Source organism: Crotalus tigris, unplaced genomic scaffold (genome assembly GCF_016545835.1).
Source record: "Crotalus tigris isolate CLP2741 ecotype Arizona unplaced genomic scaffold, ASM1654583v1 scf7180000017666.379230911805:20528666, whole genome shotgun sequence".
NCBI lineage: Eukaryota > Metazoa > Chordata > Lepidosauria > Squamata > Viperidae > Crotalus > Crotalus tigris.
In genome coordinates, this window is record NW_024096552.1 from 788,566 (window position 1) to 813,747 (window position 25,182).

Here is a 25,182-nt window from a genome sequence, read left to right on the forward strand (position 1 = left end):
TTTTGCTAAGAAGTCCTTGCGAAATCAGATTCTGCAAATTTTTTACAATAAAAGATTCCAGATTGCTGCTCAAGATATTATTATTTTAAAGGAAATTCCACCTAAAATTTTAAGAAGCAGAAAAGATTTTTCTTTTCTAGCAAATGAACTTAAAGCAAGACAAATGCCATTTAGATGGGAGATTCCGATGGGCATTGTTTTGAGCCATGCGGGGACACGTTATAGACTTAACACAGTTGCTAAAGCTAAGGAATTTTATAAAACGGTCCTGGGTGCAGGCTCACCTTTGCCCATGATGCACAAAGTTCTGAGTGATAAAGAGATGGAACAGAAATCTGAAGATACAGGTCCGATGACTGCTGGACAGGTGGTATGGATGTCTCAAGTAGAGGTTAAAGAACAGAGAATGACCCGTGCAGCACACAAACGTAAAGAAAAAGAACAACAGAAAAAAGAAAAAGAAATCAAAGAATCTACTCAGCAAATTGTTTCAGTGCCGGTGGGAGGAGCAAGACCCAAAAGCTCTGCAACATATTCTTCAGTAGTAGAATTTGAGGGGATCTTCTCCAGGCTTAAGGCCAAGGGAGATGGCAAAGCTCCTGACCTGGAATGTTAATGGATTAAATATTCCTCAAAAGAGAAAAAAAATCTACCATTATTTGAAACAACACAACAATGATGTTATTTGTTTGCAAGAAACTCATATTACATCTAAAGACCAAAAATACTTAAACAATCCTCGTTTGGGATCTCATTTTGTATCTCCCGCCCCTGGGAAAAAAGGGGGTGTGGTAATTTATGTTAAACAGAACTTATCTGCTACCCTGTTAGAATCAGATCCTCATGGAAGATATGTTATGCTTGAACTTGGTTTATATGGCAAGAAAATTCTTATTGTGGGGTTGTATGCACCAAACCAGCAACAGGAGCAATTCTATAGGTTGCTACATCAGAAAATAACTTTGTTGGATTATAGATCTGTGATTTTAATGGGAGACTGGAATGGTGTCTTAGACATACAAAAGGACAAAAAAGGCTCTTCTACCTTTTTTAAACAGGCTAAACTACCTAAAGCCTTTTTTGACATGAAAGAAGATTGGGAATTGAGGGATTATTGGCGTGAACGCAACCTAGAAGAAAGGGATTTTACCTTCTTCTCAGATAGACACCAATCTTTTTCAAGAATTGATTTCTTTTTGATTACAACAGACTTATACAACAGGGTGAAGAATGTAAAAATTTTTCCTAGGACATTGTCTGACCATAGTCCAGTATGGATGGAACTGTTTGCTGAGAAAGAAGACAGGAGATCCTGGAGGGTGAATGAGAATTTATTCAAACAAGAAAAAAATGTTCATAAATTAAAGGAATGTTTAAAGGAATATTTTGCTTTAAATATGAATAAGGGAACATCAATGTCAATGGTGTGGGATGCAAGTAAAGCTTTTATGCGTGGTATTTTGATAAAAATGAATAATCTGCATAGACAGAAACAGACTCAGAAACGTAAAGATTTAGAAGAGGAGATTAAATTAAAAGAGAAACTTTTAATTTCAAATCCTTTAGATGAAAAGGTGAAAGGAGCTTTAAAACTGTTAAAAACACAATTTAACATGTTGATGGCTGATCAAGCTGCAACCAATTTATTATTTATGAAACAAAATACATTTTGTAATGCTAATAAACCAGGGAGATGGTTGGCTTATCAGTTAAGAAAGAAACAGAAACAGAGGAATATAGATAAAATAAATTATAATGGTAAATTGGTTTATCAGAAAGAATTGATTAAGAAATCTTTTTAGAATACTATCAAAAATTATATAAGAGTGCCAATATTCAAACTACAGATATAAACAATTATTTAGGTAAAGTTAACTTTCCTAAATTAACAGAAGATCAGGAAAAAGAGATTAATGGCTTAATTACTAAAGAAGAAATTGTTACAGCTATTAAACAATTGAAATTGGGCAAAGCGCCGGGTACGGATGGGTTGACATCTATCTATTACAAAACTTTAGTAGAAGAGATGACTCAACCATTGTGTGAATTGTTTAATAACTTATTACAGGGTTTAGAGATCCCTCCATCTTGGCGTAATGCATTTATATCATTGATTTCAAAAGATAATCAAGATCTTACATTGCCTAAAAATTATAGGCCTATATCTCTTTTAAACGTGGATTATAAAATCTTTGCAAAAATTTTAGCTAATAGGTTTATGGGGATCTTGCAGCAGTTTATACATAAGGATCAATCGGGTTTTATAACTGGAAGGTATATGAAAAATAATGTTAGACAAATTATTAACTTATTAGAGTATCTAGAAAAGAATAACCAAGTCTCTGCAGGCCTGATATTTTTGGATGCTGAAAAAGCCTTTGACCAAGTGAATTGGCAGTTTATGTTATGTTTAATTAAGGAGATGAATTTTGGACAAAATATATTACAAGTATTATCTAATATATATCAAAAACAGACTGCTCAACTTATTGTAAATGGGGGTTTGTCAGAGGCTTTTGTAATAGAAAAAGGAACAAGACAGGGATGCCCGTTATCTCCGTTATTGTTTGTTTTAACATTGGAAATTTTGTTGATTAAAATTCGGGAGTCTCAAGAAATAAAAGGAATAGAAATTAATAAAAAAGAATATAAATTAAGAGCCTTCGCAGATGACTTGGTTGTTACTTTGTCTCAACCTACCTGTTCGGTGGTAAAATTATTACAATTGATTCAACAATATGGATGTGTTTCTGGTTTTAAAATTAATAATAATAAGACCAAAATATTAGCTAAAAATATGACTAATGGTGATAAACAGGTTTTAGTTAACTTAACAGATTTTGAAATTGTTGATAAGGTAAAATATTTGGGGGTCACATTATCTGCTTCTAATGCAAAACTGTATAAAAATAATTATGAAAAGCTGTGGATGGAGGTACAGAAGGATTTAAAAAACTGGAACAATCTACAGTTATCCCTTATGGGTAGAATTGCAGTTATCAAAATGAATGTCCTGCCAAAGTTTATTTTTTTGTTTCAAATGTTACCTATTTTAAAGAATGAACGTAATTTAGATGAATGGCAAAAAGGTATTAATAAATTTGTTTGGGCAGGGAAAAAACCAAGGGTGAAACTTAAAATAATGCAAGATTTTCGTGAGAGAGGAGGACTCAAGGTACCAAATATGAAATTGTATTATGATGCTGTAGTATTAACATTGATCAGCGACTGGGTGAATTTAACAAATATAGAAATACTTCATTTGGAAGGTTGGGACTTACTTTTTGGATGGCATGCCTATTTAATATTTAATAAAAAAGTGGATTGGGTTTTCAAGTCTCATATTATAAGAATCTCTTTGCTTAGAGTGTGGAGAAAGTATTATAAAAGTGACTTCAAAATACCATTATGGGCTATACCTCGGCATGCCATAGAAGGTATAAGGAAAGGGGTTAATATGGATATGGTCTCTTATGTACAGTTACTTAGATGGGATGGCCAAGATTGGCAGTTAAAATCTTTGGAAGAATTAACGCATGAAAATTTAACTTATTCATGGTTCCAATACAGACAAATAGTGGACAGATGGAAGATGGATTGTAAAATGGGCTGGCTTAGAGAAGATGAAGCTCTTTTAAAACAAGTAAGAGATCAAAGGCCAACCCATATTAAGAGAGTTTATGGGGTTTTAGTGGAATTGGACTCAGAACCTGAATTAGTTAAAGATTGTATGATTAAATGGGCACAGAATATTGGTGAAACGATTTCAATGGATACCTGGGAACTTATTTGGATAAGAAATGTTAAATTCACACAAGCGCAAAATTTAAGAGAGAATTTTTATAAGATGTTTTATAGATGGCACCTTGATCCAAAGAAAATGTCCATTATGTACCCTAATCTGCAGCCGAAATGCTGGAGATGTGGACATTTGGATGCTACTTATTATCATACTTGGTGGACGTGTAAGCATATAAAAGCTTTTTGGATTAAGATATGGTGGAATATCCAAAGAATTTTTAAACGGAGGGTAAAATTTACTCCGCAATTATTTTTACTAGGTATTGTTACTGATTGTGATGCTAAGGAGGTTATATTGATGTTAAATTTGATTACAGCCGCTAGGCTGTTAATAGGGCAATATTGGAAGAAGGAATCCTTGCCTACTTTGCAAGAGTGGTTTCATAAAGTTTCGTATTTGGCAGAAATGGCAAAGATTTCGGCTTTTTTAAAGGAGCAATCTCAAGAGAAATTTTTTGCAGTATGGGAAAAATGGATAAATTTCATACAATATAATTTGGATATGGAAAAATATCATTTAGCTTTTTTATAACTTGTAATGATTGTTTTTTCCTTCTTTCTTTCTTCCTTTTTTCTTTACGTATTATTACTTATATATTTTTTTTATATATATATGTTCTATTTTTCGTCTACTTTTTTCTTTTTTCTCTCTCTCTCTCTTTTCTTTTTCCTTTTTTTTCTCTCTTTCTTAGTACATATTATTCATTTTAAAGCTTATGTTATGCATATTATTATTATACATATTATTATATATATTATTATTATGATCTTTATTATTTTTGTTAATTATCTTATAAATTGTAAACGTTATTTTTTAAAATTTGTTAAATAATCCTATATTCAGTTCTGGGAAGTCGGGGGGGGAGGGTGGGGTGGTTTGGGAGGGGGGGGGATGTTTATTTGTAAAATTTTTGAAAAATTTCAATAAAAAAAAAAAAGAAATCAAAGGAAAAACTCGCCGTAGGAAGAACAATGGGACGAAGGAGGATTACAAAACAAACATGAAATGTGTATTACTACCCGAACCCGGGGGGGAAGGGTTAAAACATAGGGACCACCATAATAAGAGAGATATTTACCCATCCACCCTAAGACCAAGGGAAAGAAGGATGGATGATGATGAACACGCAATTGAAATGAACAGGAAAGAACAGACCATTTGTGCGCAGTCATACCAACCGGGCCCGATGACGAGGCTGAGGAGTCGTGCGCAGACTTTGACATGCCTTTAAAAGTGATTCTCTCACTCCCTGGCGCATTAGCCCTGAGGATGCCGGCAGGTGACGGCGAAAGCTAGGCGCTTTTTAATAAATTTTATAGTTTTTATTATCCTGGTGATCATTTTATTTCTTGCTATATATATATATATATATATATATATATATATATACACATACTATATATATATACATATATATATATATATACATATATATACATATATATATATATATATATATATATATATATATATATATATATATCCTTGAATTTGATAGAAAATTGCATAAAAGGACATCTAGCATGCCGGAAAGAAAAATCAAGCTTTGTTTGATAATGAGGGCAGTGGAAAGGTTAATTTCCTTAATTTTCTTTGCTTTTTATAAACTGTATTCAGTTTATAAAAACTTAGTGTGTCACTACTCAAGCGATAAGCTAATGATCACACACTATTATCTCTCAAAATGTAAAAAAAATGTGGTTAAGGGTCACTGTGTTTAAGGGATTTTTTTTATCTTCCTTTTCATAATTAGTATTAAGAAAGCTGATCATTTTTAAGAGTACTGGAAACATTCTATTAAAACATAATCAGTGCTGAAAATATAGAAAAGCCTCACTAATGACTGATAACAATTTCACTCATCTAAAGAAGGTGCTGCAGTTTTTCATAATTAAGAATTGGCATCAGCCACTTAAGAAAGCTCTGATCACCAAGTATATTTAAGATACTTCAAGAAAAAGCAAAAAGAATGTCACAAAAGCTAATACAATTGCTTCTGATGTAAAATAAGGTTTTAGAAATGTAAAATAAAAAGCAGAAATCCAAATATTCAATAAGTGATTAAATATAAAAACTGATTAATTGAACTGTAGGAATGTTACATTCATCCTATAAATCATGATATAAGTGAGACAATAGAAATTCTTTAAAAGTAAATGTCTGCTTTAGCTTTAGTTTTCAGTAAGAAACTCTGATTTCCTTATAAATTATTGTATAAAACAAAGCAAGATTATAGGAATTGAAAAATTCTTCACATTTACCTTTAATCGGAAGCATACTAATCCCAGTATGACATCAGAACAAATTTCAAATCGATCATCTTGTAGCACCAAGTCCTTAAATTCATGTGCTATCCTAACATGCTAAAACAATAAAGAGAAGTTATTTCATTTATTGAATTGGTGTTCATCCAAAACATAAATAAGAATTGCAGAATTGGAAAGAACATTCTTTCCACCTACGCTTTTATCTGCCATGCACCAAACATTTTACGTGTGTATTTCCATTTTCAATCAATCTGTCAGCTCTGCCTGTTTCAGCTTGGCACCTCACAGACATCCTGCCATCAAAGGCTAGAAATGGGGGGGGGGGTTTGATATAAGGGCAATAAACTTGTGTATGTACATGAATGAGAAATAGGGAGGGGGGAATGACAAGTGATAATGATCAGACCAGACCAGATCCAGTTAGTACCAGCATTATTGTGTAGTGGGTTTTTGGAGGCATTAACCAGACCAGTCTAATACAACATGATTTATTGCAGCAGAAACAGAACAGAACGTAACCGACAGAATGACTGCTATTTATACTTGCCGCCTCTAGGCGGTGACCAATCAAATCATAAACTGTTTTCCCCCTCAAACTTAAACTAAACTTTCCCTCCAAAACAGTTAGAGACACATTTGAATCAAAACACATTAACTCTGATATCAATACATAACAACCCTTCCCCCTGGATAAAGTGATTTCTTGTATGCTTGATGCACATAGTCTTTGAGGTAGACCAGTGGGTTGCGAGTTCTACTGGAATGCCGCAAGGGTGTTTGGGTTTTCATCTTGACTTGCCAGTTGTCCGCACCAGGTAGACCTGTGCCGCTATATCTGTTTGAGTCATGTGATGGCAGAGGCGATAAACCTGTTCCACTATGTCCATCCGAATCATTTGATAGCAGAGGCAGTATACAGATCTGTGGTGCCTCTGTCTCTGTAAGCACAATCTCGGCAGGTGTGGGTGATGCTGGAATAGCAGCTTCACCTGGAGTGTCTACAGTCCTTTTGACATCTGGTCCTGAACTCAGCTTTGTCTGCCAATGCCTCAACTGGTCAATGTGGCATTGGATCACATGACCATTGTCCAGAGCCACCTCATATGATAGTGGCCCTGACACTTTAGTAATGGTAGCAGCCACCCAAGGTGCCCCCTGCCCATAGTTCTTAGCCCAAACATGCTCACCCAGCTGTAGATTCCTGGGAGGCTTGGATTGCAGCTATCCTGTCAGGGTGGAGGTGGTCTAGCTTTGTTGTGAGCCAATGTCCCCACCTTAGTTCAGCTGGGCAGTGCTTGGAGTTGTATGCTGGCATAGAAGAAAGTTTGCCAGGTGATGATTCCAGTCTCCCTTAGTCAGTCTTTTAAGGGATTCTTTGGTGCACCTTACTATCCATTCAACTTCACAATTGGAAGCTGGATGGAACGGAGCCGAATTGGTGTGTCTAATCATGTTAGCATTAAGGAAAGACTGGAATTCCGCTGCTGTAAATTGTCCCCCATTGTCAGACACTATGATGTCTGGCAATCCATGTATTGCAAATAGCCGGTGCAGTTCCTGGATGATCCTGGAAGCAGTCATAGATTGGACAGGTACTACCTCTAACCATTTTGAATAACTGTCCACAACAATGAGGAATACCTGTCCCTGAAATAGACCCGCAAAGTCAATGTGCCCGTGAGACCATGGGGCTCGCGTGGTCTTCCAGCGGTGCACACCTGGGGCTTTCTGGATGGCAGACCTGACAGCTCCTTACTTGAGCCTCAATGTCCTTGTCCAGGCCTGGCCACCACAAGTAATTTCTTGCAAGTGCTTTCATTCTTAAGATGCTTGGATGTCCTTCATGCAGAGATTCTAACACTCTGGCTTGCAATTTGGGTGGAACAATCACTCTGCTTCCTCACAGCACACACCCTTTGTGGGTTGACAGCTCATCTCTTCTGCATGCATAGTGGCAGACCTGACAGCTCCTTACTTGAGCCTCAATGTCCTTGTCCAGGCCTGGCCACCACAAGTAATTTCTTGCAAGTGTTTTCATTCTTAAGATGCTTGGATATCCTCATGCAGAGATTCTAACACTCTGGCTTGCAATTTGGGTGGAACAATCACTCTGCTTCCTCACAGCACACACCCTTTGTGGGTTGACAGCTCATCTCTTCTACATGCATAGTGCTGAAACTCTGGACCTGGTCTGTTTTCTGGCCACCCCCTCAACACTCAGTTGAGAACGCAGCTAAGTGTTCTGTCAGTGGCAGTTTCAGCAGCCAATCTCCCGCATGTAGGGGTGTCTCTGGAAGATCCTGGATTGCCAGGATGCAAGCTGCTGGGGCTGGATCTGGATCTGTGTGTGGCAGAGGCAGTCAGCTGAGAGCATCAGAATGGCCCATTTCCTTGCCAGGCTTATGGACTAACCTGTATGAATAGGCAGCCATAAAAATTGACCATCACAGCATCCTTGGTGACAGGATCTGCGGAGTCTGCTTCTCAGCCATAAAAAGGCCAAGCAACAGCTTGTGATCCGTGAAAACTGTAAAGGGTCGCCCATATAAGAAGTCATGGAACTTCTTAATTCCTGCAATAGCAAGACTTTATTTGTCAATCTGAGCATAGTTCCTCTCAGTTGGTGATAACGTCCTAGAGTAATAAGCAATAGGGGCTTCACAACCATCTGGCATTTGATGGCTTAACATTGCCCCAATGCCATAAGGTGAGGCATCGCAAGCTAATGTCACTGGCAGTTTCTTGTTAAAGTAAGCCAATACAGAGCTCGAAGATAGCAGTGATTTCACTGCTCTGAATGCCTTGTTGTGGTTGTTTGTCCACCCCCAAGGTGCTTTTTTGTCTAGCAGATGGCGGAGTGGTTCTGCCAATGCTGCTCTGTGTGGCAAAAACGAATGGTAAAAGTTTAATAGTCCTAAGAATGCCTGCAGCTTCCCCTTGGATTTAGATCTTGGGGCTTGTTGAATGGCTTTGAGCTTAGCATCAGATGGATGGGTTCCAGCAGCGTCTATCCAGAATCCAAAGAACTCAGTCCTTTTTTAACATTAACCCCTCCTCACAGAACCTTTGAAGCACTGCCCTGAGATGTTCAGCTAGGACTGCCACTGATTCTCCTGCAATCAGGATGTCATCAAAATAGGGGCAGATGCCAGGTATGTTTTTTAGTGTCCGTTCCATAATACTTTGGTACAAGCCGGGAGTTACACTTACCCCAAACTGCAGGTGGCGTACTCAGAATGCCCCTCTGTGGATGATGATGGTCTGCACTTCTGCAGTGGCATTGTCAACTGACAGTTATTGGTATGCTTGTGTGAGGTCTAGTTTGGCAAACAGGTGACCTCCTTGGAGCGAGGGAAGAATATGACTTACCACTAGAACTGGGTAAGTGTGTTGCTGTAATGCCCTGTTGATTGTGCACTTATGGTCTGCACAGATGCGGATGTCCCCATTAGGCTTCACTGGGATCACTATGGGAGTCTCCCACAGGCTACTGTCCACGGGTTGGAGCACTCCCTGTTGCACTAGTTTGTCCAGCTCCGCATCAATCTTTGATTTTAAAGCAAAGGGCACTCTGCGCAGTTTGATTCTAATTGGAGTGATTGCCAGGTCAAGATTTAGGGAAATGGGCACCCCTTTGTATTATCCTAAGTCAGAACTGAACACATCAGCATACTCTTGGCATACTGCTGCCAGGTCAGCTGCTTGTGTGCAATGGATGCCCATTACACGAATGCCCAGGGCTTTGAACCAGTCCAATCCAATGAGACTGGTGCACTGTCCATCGACAACTACCATGCTGAAGGGACCTCAAACTCTTTGAATTTGACCTTTACATTGGCCTAACAGACATACAGCAATTTTGAAACGCAGTCAGGATAAGGCTTGATGGTTTAAGTTGAATTCGCCTCTTGCCTTGTCTACAAATATAATCAAAAGTCTTGTATGAAATGATTGATAGAGCTAACCCAGTGATTAGCTCCATAGAACAGGGGATCCCTTGAATTTTAACTTGGAGTCTCAACTTCTCTTTGAGGGGGTGTTGGGCTCCCATTCGATGAATGCTTCTCCTCCCTGAGCAATATCCAACCCTGTTCTGTCCCGGGGTCCATTTACCTTTCTGAGGTACGTTTGCAGTGCTAGTGTCAGAATCCAATTATATTTCTAGTTATCAATTATAGAAAACCTCATTTCTGCCCTCTCTGGATTCTGTCATACTACAAAGGGGAAAGGGGATGAGCAAAGGGGTTTTATGGCTCTCACTCCCTTCATTAAAACTTCAAAGGGACTGAATGTGGATCTCACCAAGAGGACTGACCATAACAATATGGCCATCAGCTTTCATCTACTACTCTCTGAAGTCTCCCGTCCGCCGGCTATGAGAAAAAAGGGGGTGGAAATGTGATGCCTGGGATTGTCGCTGGAAGGATGGTTGGGAACACTTAAAGCCTTGAATGGTAGGGATTGGGCCTTAGGTCCTGTCTAGAATGCCTGCAACCATCTTCTCTTAATAAAGATGCCTGTTGGAAGAAATATTCCAAGAGTTCTGTCTTCTTAAGATGCAAAGTGGGGTGGGTCCTTATATTAGACAGGACTTGCAAAATTAATCCATCTGGAAGGGAGACCCTTGCCAGGGGATTTTGCAAAAAATTACCATGTCAGACAATGGAGCAACAAAGGGGGAAAACTCCCTGGAAAGCGAGCCACTGCCCCGACTGGAACCTTGCCGGATGTTAGGATCCAAGAGGTCAGATTCCTCAGGAGAAGAAGTGGGGGAGACATGGGACCACAAGCCTCGCTGGTCAATGGGCGTTGGAAAGAAAAGCGAGTGGGGAAAGGAATCAAGAAAGGTGACCCTGAGACGGGGGGCCAATCAATCAGAATGGAAGCAGGAGATGGAGAAATCCCTGCACGCAAGTGAAGAGAGAGAAAGCTGGGCACCGTACCTAGACTGGATCCTAGAGAAAGCTATTGACCTGATGAAGAGAACCCTCAGCTCCCTAGGAGAGGAGAATTCTGAGCCCTATGGCCGCCCCAGCTCCTGGAGCCACAACGGGAAAGACACCGAGGGAGAAGTGGGACCTACAGCCCAGGGGACATCAGCTGATCCAGTAATATCCACTCCCTGCCAACCCGCAGATGGTGATATGGATGGAAGACACTACCACTGACAATGAGGGCACCGATCCATTCAGGCTCCCGCTGCTGGACGTGAGATTCAAGGGGGAGCTGACATGCTTGGGGTTCTTCCTAACCCAAGTCATCAGCTACATGGAGGAATACGGGTGGCACATCCCCAGTGACAAAGCCCATATCCGGATCGTGCAATCTGCCCTGGACAGGCTGTCCACAGATTGGATGGTGAATTTGCAAACTCCAATGTCCCAGAGCTCAATGACTTCAACCATTTTATGTCATCTCTGAGAAGGCAATGTGAGGACCCCCTGGCTGATTGCAAAGCCCAAGAAAGGATAAAAATGATAAGGCAAGACAAATGCCCGGTAGCCGAATATACGCAAGAATTCCGGACCATTGCCAGCAAACTGAACTTAGCCATTTCAAAGACAGGCTAAACTACGACCTATATGATGCTTGCCTGCCCCAAGGGGACCCACACCAACTTGATGAATGGTTCCTCCTGGCAGAGGAAACAGAGATCGACATACTGAAGAGGCACCACCGAGGAAAATAATGGAGCCACTCACTGCCTGAGTTGACACATGAACCAGTGAAACCATCGGCTATGGCCATGAAGCAAATGGGGTGTTTCAAGTGCAGGAGAGAGGGGCACTGGGCTGTAGAATGCCGCTCAAAAGCCCCCCAGCACAACCCACAAACTATGCTCATAAAGGGGAAAGAACTCCAGCCTACACTGCAGGGCTGGTGGATGCCTCAGACAACAGCTCGGAGGACAAACCCCTGATAAGTGGAGTGATCATACCGATCATCAAGACAGTGACTATATTAATACCCCCCATGCCCGAAGCTGTGAAGGTGAAAGCCTTAATAGACTCTGGCTACACCCGCTGGCTGATTAGTCCGACGCTAGTGGGGAATCTGGGCATTCTGTCAAGGAGACTGGAACAACCAATCTCATTTGGCCATTAGATGGGTTCATAGCGGGGGGGGGGGTGCCAGCTACCCTAGCCCAGTGGTTCTCAACCTTTCTAATGCCGCGACCCCCAACTGGTCATGAGTCGAGGACTACCCAACCGTTCATAAGTCGTGGACTACCCAACTGATCCTAAGTCAAGGACTACCCAACTGGATGTAAGTTGAGGACTTTCCCTGCTTGGGAGCGCCACGCATGCGTGGTACTGCCCCCTGTGCCGGCCGAGATGTAGCTGGCAAGAGACAGCGATGGCGCAGGGCGACCACCAGCTGGGCCACCAACTGGCCCAGCCCAAGGGAGGTAAGGCACTCACTTACCTCCCTGCGCCTGCCGTCCTCCCACTCCTGGCCCTCTTTTACTTACATTTTTAGTAGTTGCTCAGTAGGGAGGGGTGGAAACTTCCAGACAGCTCGTCTTTGCTGCAGACAACTTGCAGCACCGTTTGCAGACTGGGACTTTTGGCAGGCTCAGCAGGGCAGAGACAGCTTGAACAATTCCTATTGGCTTTTGAAAGCCAATACAATTAGACTCTATTCAAGAGAGTCTATTGTATTGGCTTTCAAAAGCCAATAGAATAAAAGGGAGTAGCACAGCTAAGGAAAAGGGGGAAAAATGGCGGACTGCATTGTTTGGCGACCCCCGTGAAATGCTCATTCTAGCCCAAATGGGGTCACGACCCACAGGTTGAGAACCACTGCCCTAGCCACTTTACTAATACACCTCTCCCTGGACAAACATGAGGAAGACATAACATTTGTAGTGAACCCAGGCATGGAATGCCCGATGATCCTAGGGATGGAATGGTTAAAAATTGAACCCCTGGGTGATTTGGAGGATGGCAGAAATCACTTTCCCAAAAGGGGACCCTATGGATTTAAAATCCCAAGGGGAGCTACCAAAATTAAGAATGGAAAAAGCTGCCATGGGAGAGGAAAAGGGACTACCAGAAATACCAGAGGAATACAGAGATCTTGATGAAGTTTTCAGTGAGGACAGGGCAGATGAGCTCCCCCCCCCACCGACCAACGGACTGTGCCATTGAATTCAAGCCTGGGGCAAAACTCCCGAAGCCCAGATTATACTCCATGAGCCCAAAGGAGAAGGAGGAAATGGAAAGATTCATAAAGAAAAACCTAGAAAGGGGGTTCATTGAGCCAGCCAAGCCTAAAGTGGCCACCCTGGTCCTCTTTAGAGAGAAGAAGGACATCTCTTTACGCTTATGCGTGTATTATAGGTCCCTGAATACAATCAGTGAAAGCAACCTATACCTTCTGCCCCTCATGAAGGACATGTTGTCACACCTCTCGAAAGGGAATTTTTTTACTAAACTAGACCTAAGGGAAGCTTACTATTGTGTGAGAATTAAGGAAGGGGATGAATGGAAGACTGCATTTAACTGCCCAATGGGGTGCTACCAATTCAAAGTCTTGTCAGTTGGATTACAAGCGGCCCCTGCAGTATTTATGCAATTAATCAATGACGTTCTAAGGGAGCACCTATTTAAGGGGGTCCTGGTTTACTTAGACGACATTCTTATCTTCACCGAATCAAAAGAAGAATATGTCAACCTAGTCAGAGTGGTGTGGCATTATATATTCAGCAAGCAATACAAACTAAATTTATATATTCAGATGAAGAAGGATGAATCTTAATGGTGGAAGTAATTATGAAGTATAAAAAATCATTATTAGTAGCGATTTATGCTCCAAATGAAAATCAAGAGAATTTTTATCTAAAATTACATAAGAAAATAATAGAATTGGAATATGAAAGCATATGTATGATTGGAGATTTTAATGCTATTGTAAAGCTTGAGTTGGATTATAATACAACAACAACAAAAAAGACTCTAAGAAGAACACTTTCTAAATCCTTCTATTATATGGTGGATGAATTAAATATACTTGATGCTTGGAGAGAGAAATATCCGGAAAAGAAGCAATATACGTTCTATTCTAACAGACACCTGTCCTGGTTGAGAATTGATATGACATGGATTTCAACAGATTTATTTATAAATATACAAAATATAGCCATAGAAACAAGCACATGGGCGGATCATAACCCAGTTACAATCATATGGAAAGGACAAAAAAAGAGAACAAGATGGACATTAAACCAAACTATATTGAATGAAAACGATTTTCAGCAATATATGAAAAAAGAAGTACTTTTCTTTTGTAAGGAAAACAAAAAAGAAGATACTTCACTTCAAAATGTTTGGGATACGGTGAAAGCTATGACTTATTTGGGGAAAAAGAACAAACAGAAAAGACAAAATCAGGGAAAACTGGAGGAAGAAATATAAGACACTTGAGAAAGAATTACAGAAAGATACACAAAACAAAAAGATTAAAAATTTAATGGAACTGAACAAACATAAAATGTACTTCTAGAAAATGAAGAAGTGGCAATGAAAATAAAGGCAGCTAAGCAAACCTTTTTTGAGCATGCAAACAAATCAGAGAGATGGTTGACATATACAATTAAAAAGGAGAAAGAGAAGAGATGGATTAAACAATTGGAAGATGCTGAGGGGATTTTACAACATGAAAATGAAGAAAAGAAAAAAATAATCTGGGAATATTATGAGAACTTATACAAGCAACAAACAGTTTCAGATGATAGGATAAAACATTTTTCTGAAGAAACAGAGATACCTAAAATGCCGGAGAAATTTAAAAAACTATTAGAAGGGGAAATAACAATGATGGAATTAATAGAAGCAATCAACAGACAAAAAATGGTAAAACACCAGGACCGGATGGACTACTAGGAGAGCTATATAAGACATTGCACGAAGTACTAGCTAATGTAATGTTGGAACTTTATAATGAACTTCTTTCTGAAGCTAAGATACCAGATTCGTGGTCTGAAGCTCTTATTACTCTCATACCAAAGGAAGAAACAGAAACACAGAAAATAAAGAACTACAGGCCGATTTCCCTACTGAATATGGACTACAAAATATTTGCATCAATAATGGTAGAAAGATTTTAAAAGTTTTTAAATGAATTTATACAGTCGGATCAAAATGACTTCTTACCCAAAAGACAGATTAGAGACAATATGCGAATTATATTGAACACACTAGAATATTATGAAATACAACCCGAGAAACAGATGACATTGGTGTTCCTGGACGCACAGAAGGCATTCGACAATGTGAACTGGCAATTTATGATAAGCCAATTACAGACTATGGATTGTGGGGAGAAATTTATAAATGTAATCAGAACAATTTATAATAAGCAATCAGCCAAAGTAATGATAAATGGAGATATGACTGAGAAGATCAACATTATGAAGGGAACAAGACAGGGCTGTCCTCTATCTCCGCTGTTGTTTGTTCTGACATTAGAAGTATTAAATAGACGTATAAGACAGAATAATGACATAAAAGGGATGAAAATTAAGAGGGAAGAGTATAAACTACAAGCATTTGCAGATGATTTAGTATTTATTTTGGAGGAACCATTAGAGACAGGACCTGTATTAATAGAACAAATAGAAAAATATGGTGAGGTAGCTGGGTTGAAAATTAATAAAGATAAAACCAAAATGTTAGTGAAAAATATTACTGAAAAATGAAAAAAAGAACTGGTGGGAAAATTAGATACACAGATTGTAAAGAAGGTAAAATATTTAGGGATCCACCTGACAGCAAGATGCACAACAATTAAAGAGGATAATTATCATAAATTGAAAAGACAAATTGAAGTAGATTTGGATAAATGGAAAAATGTACAACTATCATTAATGGGAAGGATTGCGATAATCAAAATGAATATATTACTATGATTATTGTTTTTGTTTTCAACAATACCAATAAGATTAGATAAAAAATATTTTGAGGGGCTTAATAAAATAATCTTTTTTTTAATTGAAAAGTTTTATACAAATTTTCCATTTTATTACAATACAATATCCCTCCCTCCCTCCCCCCCACCCTAACCTTAACCCCCCTCACTTCCCAGAGCTGATTACAAGGTTACAAATAAGCAAACAAATTCTAACTAAGCTTATCCAACTATACCAATAACCAAATCCGTAAAATACTTTAACTCAAATACAAGAAGATTTCAAAAAAAAATTAAAAACAAAAATAATAATATAAACAATTCCCACTTTAAACTATAACTTATTCAAAAACTAAATGATAATTTCTAATCCCATATTTATTCTGTACATAATTTATCCATCTTCTCCACACTGAGATGTATCTTTCTTGTGAATGATCCTTCAAATAAGCAGAAATTTTGGCCATTTCTGCTAAATTAGAAACTTTAAGCGACCATTCTTCTATAGTGGGCAAAGAATCTTTCTTCCAGTATTGCCCAACCAGTTACCTTGCAGTTGTAATAAAATTCAACATTAAAATAATTTCTTTAGCATCACAATCTACAATAATATCTAACAAAAATAATTGTGGTGAAAACTTTATCTTTCTCTTGAAAACCATTTGAATGTTCCACCAAATCTTAATCCAAAAAGCTTTTATATTTCTACACGTCCACCAAATATAATAGGTTGCATCCAAGCAACCGCATCTCCAACACTTAGGCTGTAAATTGGGATACATGCGAGACAATTTTTGGGGATCCAAATGCCACCTATAAAACATTTTATAAAAATTTTCTCTTAAATTTTGAGCCTAAGTAAAGTTCACATTCCCAACCCAAATTGCCTCCCATGTATCTAATAAAATTGGCTCTTGAAAATTTTGGGCCCATTTTACCATACAGTCTTTGACTAATTCTGTCTCTGAATCCAATTCCACTAATACATTATAAACTCTCTTTAAAGACTTTGATCTTTAATCTGTTTTATCAAATTCTCATCCCCTAAAGTAATACCAACCTTTTGGTCTAAACTCCACCTATCTAACAATTGCCTATGCTGAAACCAAGAGTAAACAATATTTTCTTGCCTTAACTCATCTAACGATTTTAATTGCCAATCCTTCCCTTCCAATTTAAGCAATTCATTATAAGAAATCCTATAATACAATAATCTTGAAATATATTTGGCAGGGAAAAAAAGGCAAGGATTAATCTAAAATGTTACAAGATACAAGATTGAGAGGTGGGTTTGGTCTACCTAATTGGGAATTGTACTATCAGGCTACAGCATTATCATAGATGAGAGAATGGATCTTACTGAGGAATACAAGATTATTGACATTAGAGGGACATGATTTACAGTTGGATTGGGATGCTTTTATATGGTATGGAAAAAACAGAATACATAGCTATTTCCATATAAGGAATTGTTTATTTGTAGTCTGGGAGAAAGTAAAGAGAAAGCATTATTTGAAGATTCCAAATTGGCTCTCAACTATGGAGGCACTAATACACCCCAATATGTTTAACATGGGAAACATTATAAGATAAAAAGACTTACTAACAGATATGGGGGAGTTGAAAACCAAACAACAATTAGAGGAACAAGGAAAAAAGATGGATTGGTACATGAGAAACGCAAATACAATCTAGATATGAAAAAGATGTTAAAATAGATAGTATTAATTTGGGGACAACAGAATTAGATGAAATACTCACAGGAATGGAAGAAAAATGGATTAAAAATGTATAGTTATCTACTACATATGGAGTTAGAGAAGGAACAAGTGAAAGAGACAATGATAAAATGGACAAGGAATTTTGGATACACAACTGAATTAGATAAATGGCAGCAACTATGGGAAAGAAACTATAAATTGACAATGGTGACTGCACATAAAGAAAATATGTACAAAATGTTTTACAGATGGCGCATGTCTCCAGAAAGATTAGCTAAAATGTTTAAGGACAGGTCTATGAAATGTTGGAAATGTCATCAGATACCAGGTTCCTTCTACCATATGTGGTGGACGTGTGTAGAAGCTAAAACTTATTGGGATATAATTAGAACATGGATAGAAAAGAGGATACAACAACGTACAGAACTAAGACCAGAAATATTCCTGTTGGGTATTCTACCAGGGAAATACAATAAAGAGAAAACATATTTAATTATTCATATAATTACGGCAGCCAGGATTGGAAAGCACTGAAAGCCCCCCCAGAGGGAGAGGTGATTGGGAAAATACTGGAATGTGCAGAAATGAATAGACTAACAATGACAATTAAAGATAAGACAGAGTCAGACTACTGTGAAATCTGGAGAACTTTTTATGATTGGCTGAAAAGAGAATACGGTTAAAAGATAGTTAACATCAATTTAGATGGAAGAAGAAGGAGCAGATAAGGAGGGAGACCCAGGCAACACAGTATTAAATAACTGGAGGTTGTATAAATATTTATAGAAGTATATATCGAGACGATTAGATAAATAGAAGTATTAATGTAAGAGAAAATTAATTCTTAATTCTCACGCTATAGTAAGCTTCCCTTAGGTCTAGTTTAGAAAAAAAATTCCCTTTTGAGAGGTGTGACAGCATGTCTTTCATGAGGGGCAGAGGGTATAGGTTGCTTTCACTGATTTTATTCAGGGCCCTATAATCCATGCATAAGCATAAAGAGCCATCCTTCTTCTCTCTAAAGAGGACCGGGGCAGCCACTTTAGGCTTGGCTGGCTCAATGAAACCCCTCTCTAGGTTTTTTTTTATGAATCTTTCCATTTCCTCCTTCTCCTTTGCGCTCATGGAGTATAATCTGGGCTTCGGGAGTTTTGCCCCAGGCTTGAATTCAATGGCACAGTCTGTGGGTCGGTGTGGGGGGGAGCTCATCCGCCCTCTCCTCACTGAAAACTTCAGGAAAGTCTCTGTATTCCTCTGGTATTTCTGTTAGTCCCTTTTCCTCTCCCATAGATGCTTTTTCTATTCTTGATTCTGGTAACCCCCCTTGGGATTTTAAGTCCATAGGGTCCCCCTTCAGGAATTTGATTTCTGTCGTCCTCCAATTTACCCAGGGGTTCCATTTTTTTTAACCATTCCATTCCTAGGATCATTGGGCATTCCATGCCTGGGGTCACCACAAACATTATGTTCTCCTCATGTTTGCCCAGAGAGAGGTGTATTGGTAAAGTGGCTAGGGTAGCTGGTAGAATGCCCAGATTCCCCACTAGTGTCAGTCTAATGAGGCAGCGGGTGCAGCCAGAGTCTATTAAGGCTTTCACCTTCACGGCTTTGGGCATGGGGGGAATTAATATAGTCACTGTCATGAGGATGGCTGCAATGGATCCACTTACCAGGGGTTCGCCCTCCGAGCTGTCATCTGAGGCGTCCACCGGCCCTGCGGTGTAGGCTGGAGTTCTTTCCTCCTGATGAGCAGAGGTGGGGGTTCCACAATTTCCATCATTCTCATGGCAGTTTCCTTTAGCTTAGCTGAAGACTTTCCGGATTTGCTGATTGGGGATCTGTCTGGGTTGTGCTGGGGGGCTTTGGAGCGGCATTCTACAGCTGAATGCCCTTCTCTTCCGCACTTGAAACACTCCATTTGCTTCTTGACTGTAGCCAAAGGTTTCACTGGTTCGTGTGTCAATTCAAGCTCCATTGTTTTCCTTGGCGGTGTCTCTTCAGTATGTCGATCTCTGCTTCCTCTGCCAAGATGTACCATTCCTCAAGTTGGTGTGAGTCCCCTTGGGGCAGGCAAGTGTCATATAGGTCATAATTTAGTCCGTCTTTGAAATGGCTAAGGAGGATGTCTTCTGACCAGTTCAGTTTACTGGCAATGGCCCGGAATTCTTGCGTATATTCAGCCACCGGGCGTTTGCCTTGCCTCATCGTTTTTATCCTTTCGTGGGCTTTGCGATCAGCCAGGGGGTCTTCAAATCGCCTTCTCAGAGAGGACATGAAACGGTTGAAGTCGTTGAGCTCTGGGACATTGGAATCATGCAAGTTCACCACCCAATCTGCAGCTGGTCCACCCAGGGAAGATTGCACGATCCAGATGCGGGCTTTGTTGCTGGGGATGTCCCGCCCATATTTCTCCATGTAGCTGAGGATTTGGGTTAGGAAAAACCCCAAGCGTGTTGGCTTCCCTTTGAATTTCACCTCCAACGGCAGACATCTAGGAATGGATTGGTGCCTACATTGTTCATGGTAGTGTCTTCCATCCAGATCACCATCTGTGGTTTGGCAGGGGGTGGGGACTACTGGATCAGTAGATGTCCCTGGGGCTGCAGGTTCCACTTCCCCCTCGGTGTCTCTCCCTTTGCGGCTCCAGGAGCTGGGGCGGCCATAGTGTTCAGGATTCTCCTCTCCTAGGGAGCTGAGAGTTCTCTTCATCAGGTCAATAGCTTTCTCTAGGATCCAGTCTGAGTACGGTGCCCAGCTTTCTCCCTCTTCACTTACGTGTAGGGATTTCTCCATCTCCTGCTTCCATTCTGGTTGCTTGCCCCCACCCCCAACTCAGAGTCACCTTTCTTGATTTCTTTCCCCACTCTTTTTTCTTTCCAATGCCCATTGACCAGCGAGGCTTGTGGTCCCATGTCTCCACCACTTCTTCTCCTGAGGAATCTGACCTCTCGGATCTTGACATCCGGCACGGTTCCAATTGGGGCAGTGGCTCTCTTTCCAGGGAGTTTTCCCCTTTTCTTGCTCCATTGTCTGACATGGTAATTTTTTGCAAAATCCCCCGGCAAGGGTTTCCCTTCCAGGTGGATTAATTTTGCAAGTCCTGTCTAGTGTAAGGACCCACCCCACTTTGCATCTTAAGAAGACAGAACTCTTGGAATAATTCTTCCAACAGGCATCCTTTATTAAGAGAAAATGGTTGCAGGCGTTCTAGACAGAACTTGGGGTCCAAGCTCTCCCATTCAAGGTTTTAAGGGGTTCCCCAGTAGCCCCACCCAATCACCCCCTTCTTCCAGCAACAGTCTCAGTCATTATACTACCACCCCCTTTTCCTTACTGCCGGCTGGATGGACACTTCAGAGAGGAGTACATGAAAGGTAATAGCCCCATTGTTTTGGTTAGTCCTTTTGGTGATATCCACATCCAGTCCCTTTGAAGTGTACTGAAGGAAGTGAGGGCCATAAAGCTCCTTTGTTCACCCCCTTCCCTTCATCATATGCAGAATCCAGAGAAGGCAGAAATGGGGTTTTCTATAGTTGATAACTATTATGCACTGCTTGCATGATAGATTAAACTTTGTTTTAGAACAGTCAAACATGTAACTGTTTTATTTGAAAGTTAAATGCATTGAGCTTTTTAAAATCTAGTATAATCAATTATAATTATAATGAGCAGTATTTAATAAAATCAGAGGAGGGCGCCAAAGATTTAGAGATTTACACTGCAACTCAGAAAGAGAACTGAAGATCTACAATACTATATCAATATAGAAAAATACATTGTTCAAATACAGTATATGGAAAGGTCAGTAAACAAATAAATACAAGCACATGACTGCTATTTAAAACAACTGTTTTATAATTATGAATAAATTATATAAATATTGGGTTGATATGGACTTTAGAAGGGTTGGGAAGTCTGAAAAATATGATACTGGAAATATATTTGTACATCACTAAAATGAGGGGGGGGGAAATGGGCAGCTTAGGAAACCTGTAAATATCCCAGGAAGTTTTTAACTAACCAAAAAGATAAAAACAACTGTAGAAAATGTAACAAGAATTCTAAGTCTGCCCAAAGTAGGTTATATCTGTAGGAAGAATATTAGAAAGACCAAGGAAGGAAACTTAAACACAACTAAAAGAGACATATATGTGTTCTAATAACAACAACAAAAAAAAAGAGGAGTGGAAATGATGCAAGAAAAAGAAGATAGGGAGAAAACAGAGTTTCAGTACTAATTATGCTTCCTCTTTTTTTCAAAAGGGAACTGTGTTAAAACTGATCTAGGCAGAACAATTGACAAAAGGAAGGAGTAGCAAATCAAGGTAACATTTAAGTGCATTTAATTTTCCAAAACAAGATCTTTCTACATGTTCAAAAAATCATGGACAACAGGCATAATGTCAGAGAGTTACAGAAGGGCAGATTTTACTTTTCCTATCTTAAAACAATAAAGCCCAACAGTTTATATATTCTATATTTGGGACTATTATATTGAAGGAATTTTATTATGCTTTAGGTTGATATTAGTAATATTGATATTAGTAGTGATATTTTGTAATCATATATATATATATATATATATATATATATATATATATATATATATATATATATATATATATATATTTGTTTATGTGCAAGCAGCTTTGTAGGTATTTTAGATTGGAAATTTAGCTATATAGCTATATAGAAGCAAATGTTTCATGCTTTAGGTACACGTGATTGCTTACATGAAAAGAGCATGGTAAGAGGAGGTGGGGAAAGGAGTTACGGATGGAGCCTGGGTTGCAGTGTATGAGTCATCATCTAGGAATTATTTTTTTGTGCCTTCTTATGCCTAGTATCAAGACCTGATCTTTTTGTTCTGGAAAGGTATAAAAGGTGGAAGACATCTTTCCTGGTTGTTGCCTTCATTTCTCTACCAGCCAAGAAGAGAGATGGGGACACCAACTCTATTTTGATCAAAATAAAAGTTGTTTGCTTGCTGAAACCTCGGCTCAGGAGTTTCTTTGGCTCTTTTAAACTCCTGAGTAATGCTGGGGCAATTGTGAAGCTAAGTGGAAAACCTTACAATATCTAAGCAGTAAAGCATTACATAAAACATGAATTTTGCAGCTGAAGTTTAGTGGTTGTATTATAGTTCTACTGGTTACAGAACACAAACTTGCTTGAGCAATAGTTATATAATTCTTATGTGAGTACACAATACTTCAACCATGCTGTTCTACTTTTGGCATATAAATCATCAATCAGTGAGGCAGAAGAGAAACCAGAAGAAACAGCAAACAGATCTGACAATAAGAAACTAATCCCACTGGTCCTAATTCTCAGCTGCTGCTTTAACTGCCTAGCCTGCGTGAATTTTGTCTCTATGAGTTGGAAAACTATAGGGCAAAGTATTCGTTGGTGGCTGCATGGTGATGTCCTTGGACAGGTCTGGCTACATAAGCCATGGTGGCACAGTGGCTAGAATGCAGCATTGCAGACTAATTCTGCTGACTGCCAGCAATCCGATCCTGATGAGCTCAAGGTTGTCTCAGCCTTCCATCCTTCTGAGGTGGGTAAATTGAGGAGCCAGATTGTTGGGGGCTGTTAAGTCTTCACATTAATAGCGAATGATGAAGACACATCTTCCTTGAATAACTCTTTATTTCATTTTCCAGCCAGAACTCCAACAACGAGCAAAGGCACGCAGGCCTCCTTTTATACGCCCAAATCCCCGGACACAATGGCAACAGAAAACAGGCACTCTTTCCGCCTTGCACATGCGTGCAAAGCCGGCGCCACTCAGTCTGGTCCCAGGTAGCTTCTGCAAAGCCCGGGACCATTGTAACATCCCGAGCCTGCATTTGCAGGCTCAGGACACAACACCCCTCCCCTCTAGCTTGAATCAATCCTGTCACTTTTTAACATTCTTCTTTGGGAAGAGTGTCATACTTCCTCGCAGCCAAACATGGAAGGGAGTGCCTGAGGTTGCCTCCACCTACAAGTTTCTTCCCATTGCTTTGGTGAATAGCTATACTTGAAATCATAAATAAAACAAAATAACATTATCAGTCTATGACTTTAAGGGCATTACCCCTGGAACTGGACAGCAACTTCACAAAATCTGAAAGATATTTGGGCGGGCACTTGGCCCTTTGTTACCTCCTCGGACCGGAAGAGTTTGCTTGGTCCCCTTCCTCGCTGGGTTGGGTGATCCAAGATGTTGCTGCCCACTTGCCTCAGGAGACCCTGGTGTTGTCGCCTGACCTACCTGCTCACCTGCCAGGTTCAATAGGTCAGGACTTTGCTGCCCCATGTATCTGGTCAACCTGCCCATCTGCTGGCTGGCTGAGCCCTCTGAGCTCAACTCAGCATCCCTTGGAGGGGTAGTAATCCCCAGATCCACAATGGACCTTCCTTGGGAGCACTGTTCCTGGAACCTAAGGTCAGCAGATGGAGAGTCTGGTGTGTCTACAGGGCCCCAGTACCCCGTGGGCCCCAAGGTTATGCCTAAGGTGCCAGAGTCAGGAATTGCCTCTCTATTTGCCCCCTTTCCAGAGGACTTCCTTCTGGGAGCAGTTGCGGAATTTGGCCAACCCACATGCTGTGTTGCCAGTTCTCTTGTCAAATGTGAGTTGTGTGGATACCCCCAGTCAGTCTCCCTGTCTGGAGCATTACTGGTTTTGTATGAATAGAGTGGATACCCCCTGTGTGACTCCCTGGCTGGAGTAAGTATGGGTGTATGGGGTGACTCCCCTGCCCCATGAATTCCTGATTGGAGCACTTGCGGAAACTTGAGATGGGTCACCAATGGCCTCCTCAGCGGCCAGTGAATGCCGTTGATACTGATTCTCAGAATGCATATTATCATCTTCCTCCCCCCCCCCAGAGCAGAGCCAAGAGCAGAAGGGTGAGAGTCCATCTGCCAACGCAGTTGGTCTATGTGCCGCTGAAGAACGCGGCCATCCTCCAAAGTCACCTCATAGGACAAAGATCCAGAGACCTTGCAGACCACAGCTGGTACCCAGAGATGACCGGGCCCATAGTTCCGAGTTCAAACTGGAGCACCCACTTGCAGACTCCTCGGTGCCCAAGGGTGCGACACCTGAGACACCACCCGGTCAGGGTACAGTCTGTCTAACTTAGTGATAAGTGAAGTTCAGCAGAGCTTTTCCCAGTGGCTGTGCAAGGTGTGGTGCAATGTGCAAGAAGAAAGTCTGCTAACCTGTGATGCCAGTTACCGTAAGTCAGTTTCTTAAGGGCATCCTTGGTAGTGCGCACCATATGCTCAACCATTCCGTTGGTGGATGGGTGGAAAGGAGCCAAAGTTGCATGGCGGATCAGGTTGGCCTGAAGAAAAGCCTGGAACTCAGAAGAGGTAAATTGAGGACCGTTATCTGAAACCAGAACATCTGGAAAGCCATGAGCTGCAAAAATTCCTCTCAACACCTGGATAGTTTTGGCAGTAGTAGTGGAGGATACAGGAACAACCTCT

At 40.1% G+C, this 25,182-nt stretch overlaps 1 protein-coding gene across 4 annotated transcripts in view; it reads right to left on the reverse strand.

The window, feature by feature from the left end:
• The window catches only part of DDC (dopa decarboxylase), a 305,481-nt gene that overhangs the window by 7,450 nt on the left and 272,849 nt on the right, over positions 1–25,182 (reverse strand). For all 4 annotated transcript variants that reach the window (XM_039336392.1, XM_039336393.1, XM_039336394.1 and 1 more), the window contains one exon: positions 6,064–6,165. In XM_039336392.1, the coding sequence (XP_039192326.1) occupies positions 6,064–6,165 (102 nt within the window). The remainder of the gene's footprint in view (positions 1–6,063; positions 6,166–25,182) is intronic.